General features: G+C 32.8%; 4 protein-coding genes across 4 annotated transcripts; 2 read left to right on the top strand and 2 right to left on the bottom strand.

Moving 5' to 3' along the window:
* Positions 1–260: 260 nt before the first annotated feature.
* LOC109543632 (mRNA cap guanine-N7 methyltransferase) lies at positions 261–4,465 on the bottom strand. The gene is made up of 5 exons (XM_019913446.2): positions 3,693–4,465; positions 1,862–2,071; positions 1,468–1,743; positions 999–1,172; positions 261–429 (listed from the first exon to the last, which is right to left on the bottom strand). The coding sequence occupies exons 1-5, from the start codon at positions 4,375–4,377 to the stop codon at positions 353–355; spliced, it is 1,422 nt and encodes a 473-aa protein (XP_019769005.1). The 5' UTR covers positions 4,378–4,465; the 3' UTR covers positions 261–352.
* A 681-nt stretch (positions 4,466–5,146) lies between these two features.
* On the top strand, positions 5,147–9,422 carry LOC109543637 (proteasome subunit beta type-7). Its single transcript, XM_019913450.2, has 6 exons — positions 5,147–5,264; positions 7,219–7,398; positions 7,488–7,681; positions 7,966–8,108; positions 8,298–8,454; positions 9,230–9,422. Exons 1-6 carry the CDS (start codon positions 5,203–5,205, stop codon positions 9,319–9,321), a joined length of 828 nt encoding a protein of 275 aa, XP_019769009.1. The 5' UTR covers positions 5,147–5,202; the 3' UTR covers positions 9,322–9,422.
* Positions 9,423–9,488: 66 nt separating this feature from the next.
* On the bottom strand, positions 9,489–12,283 carry LOC109543636 (geranylgeranyl transferase type-2 subunit beta). Its single transcript, XM_048664563.1, has 4 exons — positions 11,846–12,283; positions 11,491–11,798; positions 10,144–10,352; positions 9,489–9,892 (listed from the first exon to the last, which is right to left on the bottom strand). The coding sequence occupies exons 1-4, from the start codon at positions 12,155–12,157 to the stop codon at positions 9,720–9,722; spliced, it is 1,002 nt and encodes a 333-aa protein (XP_048520520.1). The 5' UTR covers positions 12,158–12,283; the 3' UTR covers positions 9,489–9,719.
* A 104-nt stretch (positions 12,284–12,387) lies between these two features.
* On the top strand, positions 12,388–16,755 carry LOC109543634 (adenosylhomocysteinase). Its single transcript, XM_019913448.2, has 6 exons — positions 12,388–12,555; positions 12,615–12,805; positions 15,293–15,440; positions 15,498–15,691; positions 15,827–16,034; positions 16,112–16,755. The coding sequence occupies exons 1-6, from the start codon at positions 12,531–12,533 to the stop codon at positions 16,642–16,644; spliced, it is 1,299 nt and encodes a 432-aa protein (XP_019769007.1). The 5' UTR covers positions 12,388–12,530; the 3' UTR covers positions 16,645–16,755.
* The last annotated feature ends 1,342 nt before the right edge of the window (positions 16,756–18,097 follow it).

Below are 18,097 nucleotides of genomic sequence, written 5' to 3'. Positions count from 1 at the left end.
TTTGAGATGTAAATTGTATTAACATGGTCTACATGGTATGTAGTATGAATGATTTACGACATTCATTGGTTTGCATATTTTAAAACTGCATCTATTTTGAATGTTAATTAAGTGATTAATGTTACATTAATGTACATTACAAAATTGTTAATAAATCAACTTCAAATGATATGTTTTCTCTCAAACAAGATTTTGAATATGGTAAACCCTTGACTGTATTTCGTCAACTATAGCTGAAGTGTCTACTTTAAAAAAATACATTTGATTTTCAGCCTTTTTATGTTGCTATATTAACATAGGTACTCACAACTTTTTCCAATATTTTCTATAAAGTTTCAACTGATATTTCATATTAAATGTCGTAACATGGAGTTCCGTCAGCGTTCCAAGTGTTCTTAACTTTTTGGAAGGCAAATGTCAAGTATAACGCTGAAAAGATAACGAAATTATTTAGTACCCTGTTTTTCGTAAAGTTCATCAAACATTTTTAATCAGCTTGTTACTAAATATTGAATAAGCACCGCAAATTAACAGTAAAACGTAATTTAGTCATACCGAGTGGTATGTTGTGAATATATGAAGCAATAAATGTTTGACTCGTTTTATGACCAAAAATTCATCTAAATATAGATCCTCAGTCGTTTTGCTTCCAAACGGGCCATTAAAAATAAGTTCCGCAGTGTAATTTAAATTACTGAGCATGCTAGATAATGAGAAACTGCACGGTGATATTTTTGTCCATTTTCTAGCCAGGTGGATTTTAAAATGCAAAATTAATTTTCTATGTTTGTTGACAAACGAGTTGGTCAATCAATTTCCTATCTGAAACTATCAAAAAAATGGCAATTTGCTTAATGAAAGGAAACTTAGTTATGGGTAAATACTTATTATAAGTAATCTTATTTTTTGGAGAAGTAGAAGTAAGTAACATCCGAAATAACCAATTCTCCATTTTTTTATATGGACTTTTTATTTCTTAAAAAATAGTCGCCACTTACACGAAGCTTCCCATTCACTCTTTGACAATGTACCACAACAACCATCATCACCATTCTGATTCTTCAGAAATTCTTTTGCATGTGTGTAGTCATCGCCATCATTTCCTACCAATGTTTTGCCTTCTGTTGGTGGATATGATTCTAGAGCTCCCATATTAGTTAACAGTTGTTTACCTATATAATAATTTTAATTCAGCATTTCTATTTAGGGTAAGGCACATTTGCACTTAATTAGAAAGAAAATGCGTTTTTTAGAAACAAAAAAGTTGTTTACTTTAGAGCAAACTAATTCAGTGCGTTTTCCTCAATTTGCTCTATTAATGTGTACCTTCTATTACTACCGATATTAGGTTTATTAAATTATTACAACTATTTAATTATTCTATTAATGCCCAAATTTATAGTTCACTTAGAATCTAGAATACCCAACCCAGAATTCAATCGTGCTATTTGATAAAAAAAATCCTACCTTCGTCTTTCATTCTTTCAAAAAAGTTCCAAAACTTTTCTTTTTTGACCAGTTTTAGGCCGTACTTTTTGCCCAATTTCTCAAAAGTGGGAAAGTGCACCAGAAACTCGGGACAATTTATAATTCCAAACAGCTCGAAATTATATTTACCCCCAAATAATGGAGGTTTAGCTGCATCGAAATTCAGTTCTCTCACCTCAAACACGTTATTTCCGAAGGAATCAGTTTCGGATTTGCGATATCTGGCTATTATTTCGTTAGAATCAACCATTGTCCCTAGGAAAACATTATTGGTATATATCAATTAAACTGTAAGGATTATATTTAATTTCAATTGCGTTATCTGCCTAGTTAGATGATTATGCATATTCTCCAATGGACAACAAATACTTACCAATAAAATATCCACCAGCTTGTAGACATTCAGACACATTTTTAAACCAACAGTTGGCTTGTGGTAAACTCTCAAAACTGTAGTGAAAGGCAAACTGGCACGAAACTAAATCCAGTTTTATAGAGGGGTCTTTGAACTTTTCCCTGTATCTAACTTTGCCTCCATCGCCATGAACTACTTCCATGGAAAATATATTGTTTGAACCCCATCCTTAAATAATAAATTCAAAAAACAGTCATTAGGTAATTGCAATAATTGAACCCACAATGAAAAATCCTCATTATTTGGCTTTTTGTATTTTTACCAAGAAGTTATCGAAAAGTCTCTTTATGAAAGTAAGCCTTCTAATGAATACTAAAAATGCAAATGGATCGAGATTGGTACCTTCAAATATTTTTTTTTAAATCTAGACATATTAGGATCTTTTTTGAACATTTGGCCTGTTGTACACTAAATCTAGAAAAATACAATCAAATTAAATTCAAAATAATGTAGACACAAGTCAGGTCAACCACTCTACTACTACCACCCTTGAAAAGTTGTCTGTATATTAATGAAACACCCTGTATGCAGTGTGGCAATAAAATATTTATTTTCTGTTCATGCAGCAAAGAAAATTTATAAAATCGTATTTGCTACTTTCTTTTGAAACCACTTTTTCATCACTGGGTTAAGAATCCTCTGAAATGACCAGGTACTAAATTTAATTATTTTTTTTTAATATTACATAAATATTCAGGGTATCCCGTAAGCACATTATCAAAAGGGTACTGCGATATTTGTTGGATCAAAAGAAGACGATCTGACCTAACTTTTATTAAGAAAAATGTCTGGCTCCTCTGCTATTGATGGGCAAAGTTCTTCAAAAAAATATATTTTTTGAAATATCGAGAGAATTTGTTCTTATGTAAAACTCATAGTTTGATGAAGCAATCGAGTTTAGAACGAGATGAAACAGCCGTTTTAGACAAGTGGTGAATTATTGAGTGTCGTGGTACAAAAACTACCAGAACTTTTTATTTGGTGGATGGAATCAACTCAGTTTTTTTTTATTGATGCACTAATCATTTATTCACAATTTTGTGCTTGTAAAATATTGTAGCATTCATAGTTTTTGCAAAAAAATATTTCTGTTTCCTTGCCACTTAACAATGTTAGACATTAACTAAGTTGATTCCATCCACCAAATAAAAAGTTCTGGTAGTTTTTGTACCACGACACTCAAGAATTCACCACTTGAACAAAACGGCTAAACTCGATTATTTCATCAAAATATGAGTCTTACATAAGAACAAATTAACAGCGAGTTTCACCAAAATACATCGTATCATTCTCTCGATATTTCAAAAAAGATAAATGTTTTGAAGAACTTTGGCGAACCATAGCAGACGAGCCAGACATTTTTGTTAATAAAAGTTAGGTCAGATCGCCTTATTTTGATTCAAAGAATATCGCAGTACCCTTTTGATCATGTGCGGAACACCCTGTATATTGTATGTATATTATGTAACTATGTATATTGCATATGTATTGATAAACTTGCAAATTTTAAAAGAAGGTGGGATAAGGAAATTAATCATTTGTTTTTTGAAACAGGATTGAAATTATGGAGAGAACATATATGGGCAAAAGGTCGATGTGAACTGTCTGAAACACCTGATATTAGTGTGAGATCTATTCGAGCTCAAACAACAGAATCAATAAAACAAATTTTAAAGAAATGAATAGAGAAATTACTGTCGTTGAGGTGGCCCTCTTACAATCCGAAAAATACGGAAGGTACATCTGAATGGAAACACGTATAAAATAATTTAAAAAATGCTCAATATACCTCTATCATTCCTAGATCGCTGCTTGACATATGAAGCATACCTATTTTTGCAGTCTTCTAAGGCCATTTCGGCAATATCACTACAAATCAGATGGCTGATATTACCAATTCGCCATTTGGATAAATCGCCTCCTTTACCACAGCACATATCATGCACCCTTATCGGGGGGTTGTGCTGTTTTTTCGAGTCTCTAATTTTCGTTAGGTACTCATTGATCAACATGCTCTTGATCCAGTTGTGGAAGTTGCGTAAATGGATCACTCTGCTTTTGGACCTCTCTTGGAGACCTTTCTCTTCAATGAGATTGTAATGAGTGGCGACAACTTCTGCATGACTTGTTCCTATTGAAACTTCCTTAATGAGCGCGGCTTTCTTATGTGGATGTGAGTCTGAATCGTCGCTATCTTCCCTGCTTCTCTTATTGCTGGTAGACTGACGAGCCTGACCCCTAGAATGAGAGTCAGCATTGGTTTCTTTCCGATTTGTTACCGTGCAAACATTATTGTCTCTTTCTTGGTCGGAAAACCTCGTCTCGGTATAATAACTTTTTCTACTAGTTTCTACTGGTACTGGATCATGCTTCAATTCAGGTAGTCTACTCTCAGCTTCTTCATACTCTCGTAAATCCGCAGCGGCGGCTGCTAACATTACCGACTGTTCTAAATCGTCCGTGTTTTCACTCATATTTTTCAATATTTAATAGCAAACTATCTACTATAAACAGTTCAACAATTCTCTACCCACAATTCTCTACCTGTCTTTATCTATGACGTCATTAACGTCACAGATTAACGCCTGTTCAGGTTGCCACGTACTTCTTCTTCGTTTTAGGTTTTTTTGAGCGCGCTTATATCGATATGAACTAACTTTTTCGGGAATTAATTCTATATTATACCAGTTTATCAATTTTCAAGAAACTCCTTGACAGTCAAAAAGCTAAATTTATTTTTTATGAAACAAATTTTTTTATTGGGTATTTTTCAGAAGTTTCAATCAATTATTGGAAAATATCTGAGATGTGCCTTTTTAAGTGGGAGCCCAATTGCTCAAAAACATCAATTTTGAGAGTTGTTTGTTTAGGAACCTGGCATCAATCGGCAATCCGGCCGATTTTTATGCAACTTTCAGAATATTTCGAGTCAACTGGTTTCTAAAGATCGTGAAAATTTGTAATTGTTACTTGTTTTGGATAGGAAGATGTAAATTTAAATAGAGACTTTAGTTGCATAAAAACATTCATATGGGGAGCGGTATTTACTGAGCCGGCAACAAACAAATTGTTGAGATCCTAAAGTACATTCAAACAACCTTCATAGCTCAGCTTCAGTTCAGAGGTGTTCTGTGCTTCATAGTGCTGCGTTATCAAACAATGAAAGTAGGTTTCTTCTACAAGCGGTGAAAATTTGAAACTAGTTCTAGTCGCTCCCGCAGTATTTTACAGACTCATATGTCATATGTCAGATTCTTAACCTCTGCGATCTGTGATAGTGACTTATCAAAATATTAACAATGTCTAGCGTTTTGTGTCCTGAAATTCCGGCTCCAGGGTTTTCCTTTGAAAATTGCCGCAGGTGGGTTTATAAACTATCAATTTGCGTAAAATATAGAAAACATTCGTTACTGTTAACTGGATTTACTTTCGTTTCACTTACCACCAACTTATTCTATAGATTTGCACTGTCATTTCGTTTTGAGCTAACCCTTGTTTACATGGAATTGCAATAAAAACTTTAAATTTGAACTGTTGCAAGCAGTTATCGCCCTTTGAATAATCCTATTCGGGTAGACGGGAACATAAATTGCAGGATTCCATGCACATGACCCCATTTTTTCGTAACATTGCTTCCGAAATCCTCATCACGAAAAACATCACTTCAACTTGTTTTCAGTTCAAGCTAAATACTTTTCATATATAAACACACCAACCCTAATGTTGAGATTAGATGGGTTGCATAAAACTTTAAACCGAATATTAAGAAGCTGAAATATTTTGTATTTCTGGGCTCCTGGGCTAATCCTATTGAACTTCTTACAGCACTCATACATCTCGAACTCTCTAATTTTGAAATGACCTGCATATGATGTTATAAATGTTACAAAAAATAATCGCATTTTCACCATGAGAGATCGATAAAGTAAGGCGAACTGTGAAAAAATCTTGATAATTATGTAGATGATAAGACCTTTGAGTTCGCGGTTAACAATTTACTCACCTTATAGAAAATCATTTTTCCACTACTTTACACTGACATTGAAATTCACTACTCTATAATATAACCGACTTTGCGCTTATGCTGCACTACAGACGTCCACCAAAACAATAAATAAATGTCAGTCGATAAATTCCCATTTTGGGGCAGAATGCAGCTAACCAATCTAACCAAAAACAGGAAAAACTTAAGAAATTAACCGAATTGGCAAATGTGTCGCCGTTGGTACATATTGCTAAACGCGATGCGATTCCCTGATCATCTAGAATCTAGATAATTACCGAGATTTGTATTCCTTTTTACTGAGCGCTAATTTCGTATAATTCATAAATATTATTTCCTACGGTTCTTATTTGGCTTATTAAACTGAAGTACATTCCTATAAAAGTATAAATAATAATAAAAGATACACAACAAACAAATTACTCTACAAAAAGCGTTAAAATATTTAGTTCCTGCTCTAAACTATTTCTGTAAGTAAATGCGAGAGGCAGAATATTTATCTAGCGTTCAGTTGTTCGTTTTTTTCTGGACATTGGAGCAAGGACTGTATGTACTTAAAAAAAACGTACCATATTTTATTACAGAAAACCAGCCCTATTTACTAATTTTTTAGCTGCCAAATTAAATAAAACGTAATGTAAATATTATGAACAAAATATCTGAATGTACCACTGTATTTGACACCTACTGAAATAAACATGTACCAAATTTAATTAAAATAAAACCCATTCAGTTTTCAATCTATATATTTTCTTATGTATGAGTATCTAAAGTATGAGGAGCAACATATCTCAAAATTTTTATACTTTTTTGCAAAAAGTTGCTAATATTGACTCATACGAAAAGGAAATTTTATTTGATTATCTTTTGATTAATATCGTAAATTAAATGTTATTTTTATTGAAAATATAATAACTTTTCTGGGGTGTAAGAAGTTTTATTGCAAAGAGATATTTTCAAGCTATAACGCAAAATCACAATTTTTCGAAGACAAAGCTTTTGATATTTTCTCACTTCTATTTGAATTTGTATATTAGCAGTATTTGCATTTGAATTGAGTTAAATTTAAAATGAGAATTTTTATGTGGAATACAAGCGCGAAATAAAAACGGTCTTTTTATAAGGATTTCTACACTTTTACGATTAACAATGCGGATTAGTAATTTGTTTTGTTTAAGAGAACTGTGATTTTTGCCGTGATTAAACGTTGAGGTTGAATTTGAAAGAGGAATTACAAGCACGGTTACAATGGTTTAAAGTGGTCCAACTGACGTCTCGCGCGTAAAAAAATCGATTTTTATTTTTTTTGCAGAAATGCTATGCTTGAAAAAAAGGGCTTGTCAATCCCGAAAGCCCAAAAAACTGGTACCACCATTGTTGGGATCATCTACGCAGATGGAGTGATCCTTGGCGCTGATACTAGAGCAACTGAGGATACTACAGTTGCAGATAAAAACTGCGAAAAGATTCATTATTTGGCCCCAAATATGTAGTAAGTATTCTAATAAATAAGTGATCAATTCGTGCAAGCATCGACATAATTTTCATCTTAAACCTAGACATTAAATGATATTTGAATAGTTGTTGCGGAGCGGGAACTGCTGCTGATACAGAAATGACCACTCAAATGGTATCGTCCCAATTGGAACTCCATCGCCTTAATACGAACCGCGTACCCAGAGTTGCTACTGCAAACCAGATTCTGAAACAATACTTGTTCCGCTATCAGGGGCATATTGGGGCTGCTTTGGTTCTTGGAGGCGTCGATTCTACTGGTAATTCATTATTGCGGATTCATATTCACATTGGCATATTTTAACAGTACATATGGACAAAAGAAAATTGCTTACATGTAGCCATCTGTGCAGAAGTAAACAATTTTAATTAAATTTTCGCAAATTAAACCCAATTTTCAAACCATGTTTTGATCCTCAACGCAAAAATTTTAGTTCATTTACAAATTATTCCTGTTATATTATTTATACAGTAGCATAATTGGGAACTTGTGTTTTCGCACAAAGATCACCATCGTCTTTTTTTAAACTCAGTCAATTAACAGGACCTCATCTCTACTCCATCTTTCCTCACGGTTCAACCGATAAACTTCCATATACTACTATGGGTTCCGGATCCTTGGCTGCAATGGCTGTTTTTGAAACGCGCTGGAAACCGAACATGTCTGAAGCCGAGGGAGTGAAATTGGTATGTTTGTTTATAAAAAAGTGATTTTATATATGTATTTAGACTGGACTAAAAGTTTTTCAAAAATCTTCTCTTTTATTATACCATTTAATGTTGTTTTTTTCTTGTTTGGTGTTAACCTTTTGCGCAACGTGTATTATATTAGTATTGCTCGTATCTCTAAGATTTTATGAGGAAATACATTTTCAGGTTCGAGATGCCGTCGGTTACGGTATTTTCAATGATTTGGGTTCTGGATCGAACATAGACATTTGCATTATTCGAAAAGGGACTGTAGAGTACTTGAGGACTTACGACGAGGCCAATAAGAAAGGAGAAAAGCAGAATTCCTACAAATATCCAAAAGGTAATTTAACTGTCGTGTAAATATTAATAGTTTGTATGCTTAAGAAGGTAATTATTAATTACTGGCCTAAAAATGGCAGGGTTAAAAATAAATCAGTTTCTTGATTCTAAAGCAAACCATCTTCAGCCATGACATAATTATTGACAACCTTTTAAAAATTCCATTATTCTTTAAAAACTTGATAATACATTTTTAATAATTTTTCTTCCATAATTGTCATTTGTTTCATATCAAATGTTTAGCGGAATCAAACTAAATTTCTATCGAGAAAGTGAAATATTTATTTTAATGGTATATTTTCTTCTTCCCTACTTAAATATAAGATTTTTTAATACTGTAACACTATTTTTTCTAGACTATTTATACAATTATTTCGCACACCCCACTGTCTCCTCAATTTATTAATAGGCTGTTACTCTAGTTACACTTGATTCTATATTTACCATTTCTTTGCCCATTGCTTCATGCTCATGTAATGTTTTTTTGTAAGTTTAATAACTACGGCCCGTGAATCTCCGATTAAGTATTATTTTTGCTTAAATTATAAACCTTTAGAGTTGAAATTTAATTTCACAATTGAATACGCAATTAATTTAAGTTTATGAGCTTATTTGATAAAAAAACTCAACTTCCATTTTACCGAATAAACGATTTTATTCCACTAATTATAAATATTTTGGTATGAAGCTTCCTTTGATGGTTCTAGTTGAATAAAAAAAACTGTTTTCAATAAGTTCAATTTTTTTAAATTGAAATTTGAATTCGATTTTTTTAGGAACTACTGCCGTTTTAACAACTCGAGTGATTGATATTGAGGAAGTCTCTGTCAGAAGATTAGACAGAGTGGAAGCGATGGATACTGCTTAAAAAGACTATTTTCATGCAAACGTTTTTTTATATTATTAATTGCCGTGTCACTATTTGCAACTTTTTGGCAAGCATTAAAATATAAAGGTGTTCTTATATCAGTTTTTATGTTTTTTAGCATTTTATCCCGTTGCACCTCAATTAGTCCATGAAAAATAATGACGCAATTTTGTTTAAATTAATTTATTTGCAAACCTCATATGTATGAAAAAAATAAGTAGGTATAATTAATTTCACAGTTGCATTCATAAATTCAGTAACAAAATCCTTAAGGTAAATGATAACACATTTTTTTACGTTATCAAAATTATTTCCAACTGTGCGAAAATTATGCAAATTCAGTAAGAATTCTTTCTTGTAAGAACAAAATTACAAATATAATACAAGTGCGTTCAAAATCAACTGGGTAGAATTTTAGGGTCTAGTTGCAATCTATCAATAACATGCTGTGGCATGCAATATGTAGGATTTACTTTCTGTATATTCTCATAGTCGAGGAGGGAAAGAGCTGCAACGGCGAAAAGAGTATGGAATGGATCAGGCACGTCTTTAGGTCTGTCTGAGAACCCTCCTTAAATAGCAACAAACATTAGCTCAAGTTATAATAAACTAACACAGAAGCATGTTAATTTCCGTATTTTTTAATGTCCAAGGAGATTATTTTTTAGGGGCATTTTGAGAAGTAAGTAAAAGATTATAAGTTGACTAGAAAACTTTTAAGAAAAAGATCTATTTTAGAAGTAGAAGATACATAATTTTTTTAACAGGAAAACCAGTAAATTTTGGGTTATTTGTAAGTTCTTTTTGCTATCGTTATTTTACCTGTTTCTTGGTCTTGGCAAGCAAAAATAAATGTTTGCAATTTTGCACCATCTATCCACGTCAATTTACCAAGCATCGCCAAAGTTGCGAGTACCCACCATGAATAGCAAACGTCTGGAAGCTTTTCAGGCCTGCCATTAAATCCTCCTGATGGGTTTTGTCTTTCACAAAGCCACCAAGCTAAATTATCTATGTCTAACACATCAAATCTGTAATCAAGTTAAAGTTATTTATCTCATAGTTTAGTATAATAGAACAATTTTTATTGGAATTGAATCTTAGGCTGTGTGCTGTTGGAAAAGGCTTTTCTTAAGCAATTCCAGTTAATGAGTGAGAAATTATAGGTGTTAAAGAGGTAAGCGTTACTAAAGGAAGCCCGAAGTAGCGAATATCGAGTCGAAAGTGATTTGATTCTTTTGATTTTCAGTTTTAGTCTTCGCGCCGTATTTCGTATGAAATAAAATGGATTCAATAATTACAATAACAATAATAAAATAATAATAATACTCAATAAAATTATCTTATGCTATTTGATTTCCGTATGATTTTCTTACTTTTGGTAAAATCTGAACTTTTCCAAAATACAAAATTTTTCATTTATTTTGTAATTTAAAATTATTGACGTGCACTTTTTAATTGTCTAATAAGCTGCCGAAGACAGTCATAGTATAATTTACATATTCTAACAAAGTACAGCAACAAATAAACTTGGTGCAGATATTTAAAGCTTGTAGAATTTTAACCTGCGCGTGCATTAGCCAAACATGAGGACAAACCCAATTAACTAATAATTTTTCGCAAAGGTTGAGTACCTACTTTAAATGTTTACACATCAACTTATTTCAGGACTCTCGCAAGGGATATTGAAAAGTATTATTGAAGTGTATTCTGTATACTCTTTTAGCGGTATTGGCTTATTACTTCAGGTTTCACTGTTTTATACAACACGCATATAAAACATTAAAGGGTAATTATTTACATAAGGTAAAAGCTAATAAAAATTAGAAAAAATAGTCGTATCAACTACTCGATGTACATAATCTAGAATAGAAGGAAAAACATCTGAAACCAATTAAATACTTCTTTAATTTGCTAATCCCTGTTTTAATTATGTCCCGTTTGTCTTTTGTGTGTTTGGTCTCCAATTTTGTTTTCTGACTCAACGCGAATTGTTCGTAAGTTAGGCGTTTAAATCCGTTGAATTTTCTTATCATATTTAAGGGATATGAGAACTATTTGGCGAGACATATGTAAAGAATTACCTTTTGCGTGACTGAAAGTAAACGTCCAGTACGATAAAAAAAGGTAACGAACATTTTAAGTGACTATTAATGCTTGAAGGTATACCTTTTTGTAATGGACAGAAAACCCACACAGCAATATGTTAATCCTGCATGACTTTCGGCTAATGGCCTAGATCCAAAACCTCCATCGAAGTTCTTGCATGACTTCACAAATTTAACAGCTTTCTGAACCTTAATAGCGCTCATTCGATTCAGTATGGATAAGATCATAACAGCGCAAAAGGAAAAGCGTGTATCTACCTCTCCCCATTTGTCACCACTGAAGCTTCCATCAAATTGCTGAAGCTTTTGAACATATTTAACCACTCCTTCTATATCAATTGCGTCCAATTTGTCAAACATCGCTAAAATCTAACAGGCAAATGTTGGACTTGCATGATACTATTTTGAATGGTTACCTGAATACCACTCAAAGTATGCAAAATGTGAGGATCGTGATCTATGCAAGCACTAATTCCACCACTATCTGGGTCTTGGCATTTGACGATATATTCTACTATAGCATCCTGAGTGTCTGTGACGCCCGCATTCATCAATTCCAAAGCAGTTAAGCCCCAATACATACCGGAAAGTCGAAGGTAATCAGTCATTCCGTACTCAAATTTGTTCTGCTCTTCGCCATACTTTTTTATAAAATCAATATGTTGGCTGGTTAGAAGCTCTTCTGTTATATTATCGGGTAGTACAACGTCGTGCAAGTGTTCAGTCATTTTCACCGTTGAGATAAAACACAATCCACTCAATTACTAGCAAAAACTGTTCTCTTGAACAAGAACTTTAATGTCAGGCAACTAAACTAACCTCACAATGTGAAGCTGTCAGGCAAAAAACAAATTCCTCTACTTCTGCCCCATTCTTCTGCGCTACGCGTCAACACATTGCATCTCTGTTAGTCATCTCATTTCTGGGTATATGAACAAGGACAAAAAATCGCCATCATGTTTGTCATAAAATAACCTCAATCGCGCAAGATAACCAAACTTTCTTTACATCAGCTTCAGTAATCAGTTCGTATTTGGTCCATGTGCCGGCACAGTCTAGCATCTTTTGCGAGCAGACATTTATAAATAAAACTTTGCCAAAATGACCAAAGTTCCATTTAAAGTCGGTAAGTTTTGGTTGCTTTGTGATGTTCCATACAAAATTCATGTTTATTTGTACCTCTAGCTGATCTCAAATTGGCTGAATGGGGCCGAAAAGACATCAGTCTGTCTGAGAATGAAATGCCAGGGCTGATGGCGCTTCGCAGGAAATACGGACCTGAGAAAATCCTCAAAGGGGCGAAGATTGCCGGTTGTCTTCACATGACCATTCAAACTGCAGTTCTGATTGAAACTTTGATCGAATTGGGTGCTGAGGTATGTCCCTCAATGGGGTTTAGTTGGTCTTTTTAAGTTCTACTTTCTCAACAAACTGTCAGTTTTTAGTTTAGCGTTTTCATTAACATGGATTTATTTTTTTATCGTTTTAAAGCTTTGATCGAGTTCTATTGAAAACAATTATTTGCCACTTATTATGCATTAACACAACGCTCATTTATTATAAAATTAGTAAAATGGTATTTTAAAAATTACTTACCACCCTGAACCCCACAGAACGGAATGTTCGTGTTGCAAAACTTCATACGGAAAAAAAATATTTTCTGGTTTTCACTGTTCTTATTTCTTACCAATCTTTACGTCGCACTGTGTTAATTTAAGATTGTTGGTAAATGTTGTCATTGAAGAGCAAAAGTAAAATATAGCACTTCTACATATTTTGCATTAATTTTATAGTAATATCTTTCAATATAAATGTTACTGTTTCTATTCGCTTTTATTTTTTCGATTAAATTCTGATATAAATAATGATTAAATTTTGATATAAATAATGATTATCCCAAATAGGTCATAATATCGATATGTTTCATTCAACAATAAGTTCATTATTACCTACTTCATTCTGGAAAACAGATTTTCGAGTTTTTGGTAATTAATTTTAAAAGCTGATATTTGCATTCAAGTTATTCACATATTCTTTATATTAATTTATATGTATACATGCTTAAGTACTGTCTGTCCAATTTGTCTAGGCTAATCCTATTTTAGAATATTTGGACTTATTTTTTTTTAATTTTCATTCGCTTATATCTTATTGTTGCTTGAAAATCAATTATTATTCGAGGTTTAGTTCATGCCAAAGTCTAAGATTGTGTAAAATTCTTTAGAAAGTGAGTCAATCTATTTTTCAGTTTAAAGATGCTTCTATGCCCGTTTGCACACAAAAGTTGTACATTCAAATGTGTATTTCTATTCTCATAAAATCTTGATCATGTTAATAAGCACGACATTGTGAAGCGAATAGTTGCTATTGTAACAGTACAAGGCGATTAGACTAAATGATAACCTTTTTCGATGTACAAAACGGTTACGCAATTTGTTTAAACTTAAATGATAATAAACTGCTCAGTCATGATGGAAGAAGATAGTAATCAATTCAAAATACTTATTATTGGCTTATATTATTGAGAACATATTTCTTTGTTAATTAATTTATATTATGAATTGCTGTAGAATTATACTTAATTACTGCTTACAAATTCAGTTAAACCTCTTTTAAGGTATTTAATGTATTGTAAAACCACTCATTTACTAATATTATTAGAAATTAATTTGTTTAAATTGAAATCATAATTGCATGCTCTGTTATGATAGAAGAAATAGGAATATATTAAAAGTATTTGTCGATTTTATACGTGATATTTTTATATTTTCTCTAACTAACAACTTAAATTTTAAATTAGCAAAAGAGTTTCGAATTTCGCGTCTCTTTAATTGGCCGGGCAATGTAAAATATGTGTATTGATATTGCTAATTTGATTCAACTTAAATCATCATAAAATACCCGGCTATGATATAATATTTACTTTAGGAATATTCTTGATGGTTTTTATATTAGATATTTTATTTCTATGATATTCAACTTTCAATAGAAAATGAGTTTAATTGCTGCTTAAAAAATATCTTACAATATCATACATTATCAGTATGGTAAAAGATGTGTTTTCAGACTGAAAGATTATACATGCTATGTGTGTACTAAAAAGAGTAGTTAACAGAGCGCAAATGAAAAATGTTTCACTATATCAATAATATGGGCTTTAAAGTAATAAACCCCAAAATTTGTATTCCAATCTTATTGAGATGCACACTATTTCGTCTTTATTCATCAAAATGAATGATCATTTCTAATTAGTAAAAGCTACAGACTTGAAAAAATTGCTGGATTTCGCTAAAGGCACGTCCGCTCGAAACTAAACGGTTGCCTAAACCTATAAGCGTTTTTAATCGGACTAGGATTTGTTCGCTAATTGGATTTTATTAAAAATTCTTAAGGTATGAGATGGAAGCAAAATAAAAAATATTAAAATTTTGAACTATCAAACACATTTCCATGCACTGTTTCGAGACGTATGATCTTTAGGCGTCAAACAAAACTCCCAACCCTCCTTTGGATGAGTTATTGAATATTTTGCTTATTCTTCAAAGCAATTGTAAATAACGAAATAATCATACAGGCCTTTTTGATCGAGCTTCCGAAAATTGTTATTTTCCTAATTGGAATTTTCAATAAATTCCGTATCGTTACAAAGCTGGAAGCAAAAATGTTTTTTCGACATGTCGGAGTTCAGAATTGTCTTTGCGTTATTAAGTTTGATCATAAGTTGTCTCATCGTAACGAAAACGCTTTGGAATGGACTTATTGTTAACTTTGGTTTGTTTTGTTTTAGTTGTATTTTGTTTTGTTATTAGTGTATTTCAATGGGTTGTTGCGACATAAAATTAATTTATATGATTTATTTTTAGGTGAAATGGTCCAGTTCTAACATTTTCAGCACCCAAGACCATGCGGCTGCAGCATTGGCAAAAAAGGGGATCGCTGTTTACGCCTGGAAAGGCGAAACCGACGAAGAGTTTATTTGGTGCATTGAACAAACTCTTGTATTTCCTGATGGTAATTTCTTCTGTTAGTTTATTGTCATTTATTTATCGAATCTTTTCCATCTATTAGGAAAGCCATTCAATCTTATACTTGACGACGGAGGAGACTTAACGAATCTGGTTCATGAAAAGTACCCGCAATATTTGAAGAACTGCAAAGGTCTCAGTGAGGAAACCACTACTGGAGTGCACAATTTGTACAGAATGCTGAAGTCTGGAAAACTGCAAGTTCCAGCCATCAATGTTAATGATTCTGTTACCAAGGTATTTACTTAGTTTTAAGTAACTCTGACTTGTAACTTTTACCAGACAATCGAAGCAGTAAGTGACTGATTCGTTACATTACCGAGTTCTTATTTGCTCGATTTTATGGGATGTTTATGATAGAATGTTTTATAGAGCAAATTCGATAACTTATATGGATGCAGAGAATCTCTAATTGACGGTATTAAGAGAGCAACTGATGTGATGATCGCTGGAAAGGTTTGCGTCGTTGCTGGATACGGTGATGTTGGAAAAGGCAGTGCCCAGTCGCTGCGAGCTTTCGGGGCCAGAGTGCTGATCACTGAAGTCGATCCAATCAACGCACTTCAGGCAGCTATGGAAGGCAAGTGAATATATTAATAATTCTCATTGGCTTTAGGTTTTACTTGGCATGGTTGGAAAACCTCAATTTTGTTTCAGGATATGAAGTAACAACAATGGAAGAAGCGAGCAAAGAGGGCCAAATCTTCGTTACAACCACCGGGGACAAAGACATTATTTTGGGCGAGCATTTACTAAATATGCGCAATGACTCAATCGTCTGTAATATTGGGCATTTCGACTGTGAAGTCGACGTGGCCTGGTTGGAAAAGAACCATAAAAGCAAAGTTAACATCAAACCCCAAGTCGACAGATATGAATTGGCCAATGGCAATCATATTATCGTACTTGCGGAAGGCCGTTTAGTCAATCTGGGTTGCGCCACTGGACATTCGTCGTTTGTTATGTCCAATAGTTTTACGAATCAATGCCTAGCTCAGATCGAACTCTGGACTAAGCCAGAAGACTATAAGGTGGGAGTTCACACGTTGCCAAAGATTTTAGATGAAGAAGTCGCCAGACTGCATTTGGATCATTTAGGCGTTAAGCTGACCAAACTTAGCCCGGAACAGGCCAAATATATTGGAGTCCCGGTCAATGGGCCATTTAAGCCTGATCACTATCGATACTGATTAATTTTTCTACATTTTCCTAAGTGTTTTCAAACGAAAGGTGTGTGTGCTCTATTAGTTTCCACATTTTTTATGTATTGAATTTAAGAATAAATCACCCCATATACTTTAGCTTGGGTTTTTCTCTACTTTTATCTTGAGTCGTGAAAATATGAACTCCAGCTCAGACTGGTTTTCCAGATACAGATTATAATCAATAAATGTGTAAGTATATATTACTGCTTTAGTGTTTTCGGTGTTTTAGAGGTATTTCTCAGTTCAATCATGAAGACCATGCAATACGTGCTGGGAAAAATGATGTAATTTTAAAAGTTCAATACGATAAATTGTAACAGCTTTATAGTGCTGCAACAGTTTACTTTTCAGCTGAATTAACAGCAGTTTCGATTTGCTTTTAAATGGTTAGTTTGGGTTAGTCCATGGCACCCTGCATATTTTTTGAAAATATCTTTCTAAATAGAGAAGATAACATACTTGCTTTAAAAAGTGGCCTGAAAAACAAATTAAAAACGTCTTAAAGTACAACACTCCCCTAAAACCGACGATCGCTTTTAGATATTGGTGACTTATATTTTATTATATTATTGCATGTAATATTTACTACTAGGATATAATGATATAATAATTTTTGCTTCTAGGAACGACGAGAAATTATCTGGATTGCGTTATTTCAATTTCTTGTTTTAATACGAAAGTAACAGAAAACTTTTAAAACAAGTGTAGTTTTTGTATAAATTAGACTTTCTACTGTCTTGGAAGGGAATCTGCTGCATTTATTGGTATTTTTTTCCCTGAATTACATTTTAAATTAAAGAGGTTTTGTATTCTCAATAGGGTTTTGAACCATTTTCAAAAACAACATTTTTTACTCGGCTTTTCTACCTTTTCAATTTATTACTGTTTAGTAACTTTTGTTGTACTTTAACTTGAACTCTTCAGTGGTCGATATAGAGCACTCGTAAATTTAGTTCTTCAATCAGCAGCTTATCCATAATAAATATCTAAACTTTGACTTGAAAATTAGGGGTTTGCAATTAAAATAAGAAAGTCAGATTATAATTTTCGAACACTGCATAGCTAGAGAAAATATTTCCGAAAAATACAACGTAAAATTCTTATTTTTAATCAGGATTGTCATTAAGAACAATTTGTGTTGAAATAAAACGAATCCAACTTAATTAGCATTAAAGTATTTTTACGGTTTGTGTTGGATTAAATTGCTCAATTTAGTTTCAGTATATTAATTGTCGATTCAATTACCTTCATTTTTAGTCATTCGTTTCGTCGTAGTTGTTTAATTCGATTTAGCATCCTCCGTTTTACTCTGAGCACAAAATATTTTTTATTAATTTTATACCAAATATTACTGCTTTTACCTCTTTGTGCAATATTAATGATTAACTCTGTTTAGTATATTTGCTCCGGGTTTTGTGTCTAAAAATGAAATAAACAA

This window comes from Dendroctonus ponderosae, unplaced genomic scaffold, assembly GCF_020466585.1.
Source record: "Dendroctonus ponderosae isolate FM_Combo_2020 unplaced genomic scaffold, Dpon_F_20191213v2 Dpon_F_20191213_3, whole genome shotgun sequence".
NCBI classification, from domain to species: domain Eukaryota; kingdom Metazoa; phylum Arthropoda; class Insecta; order Coleoptera; family Curculionidae; genus Dendroctonus; species Dendroctonus ponderosae.
This window is presented reverse-complemented; position numbering and strand designations above follow the sequence as displayed.

Excerpts from the sequence above, each read along its gene's own strand:
- LOC109543636 (XM_048664563.1), bottom strand. The coding sequence starts at position 12,157 with ATGACTGAACACTTGCACGACGTTGTACTACCCGATAATATAACAGAA. Across the intron at positions 10,353-11,490 it reads TTTCTGTCCATTACAAAAAG|ATTTGATGTGTTAGACATAG; the intron begins GTATACCTTCAA and ends ACTTGATTACAG. Across the intron at positions 9,893-10,143 it reads TTGCCAAGACCAAGAAACAG|GAGGGTTCTCAGACAGACCT; the intron begins GTAAAATAACGA and ends TTGCTATTTAAG.
- LOC109543637 (XM_019913450.2), top strand. The coding sequence starts at position 5,203 with ATGTCTAGCGTTTTGTGTCCTGAAATTCCGGCTCCAGGGTTTTCCTTT. Across the intron at positions 5,265-7,218 it reads TCCTTTGAAAATTGCCGCAG|AAATGCTATGCTTGAAAAAA; the intron begins GTGGGTTTATAA and ends TTTTTTTTGCAG. Across the intron at positions 8,455-9,229 it reads TTCCTACAAATATCCAAAAG|GAACTACTGCCGTTTTAACA; the intron begins GTAATTTAACTG and ends CGATTTTTTTAG.
- LOC109543634 (XM_019913448.2), top strand. The coding sequence starts at position 12,531 with ATGACCAAAGTTCCATTTAAAGTCG. Across the intron at positions 15,441-15,497 it reads AACTCTTGTATTTCCTGATG|GAAAGCCATTCAATCTTATA; the intron begins GTAATTTCTTCT and ends TCCATCTATTAG. Across the intron at positions 16,035-16,111 it reads ACTTCAGGCAGCTATGGAAG|GATATGAAGTAACAACAATG; the intron begins GCAAGTGAATAT and ends ATTTTGTTTCAG.
- LOC109543632 (XM_019913446.2), bottom strand. The coding sequence starts at position 4,377 with ATGAGTGAAAACACGGACGATTTAGAACAGTCGGTAATGTTAGCAGCC. Across the intron at positions 1,744-1,861 it reads AGCTGGTGGATATTTTATTG|GGACAATGGTTGATTCTAAC; the intron begins GTAAGTATTTGT and ends ATGTTTTCCTAG. Across the intron at positions 430-998 it reads GAGTGAATGGGAAGCTTCGT|CGTTATACTTGACATTTGCC; the intron begins GTAAGTGGCGAC and ends TTATCTTTTCAG.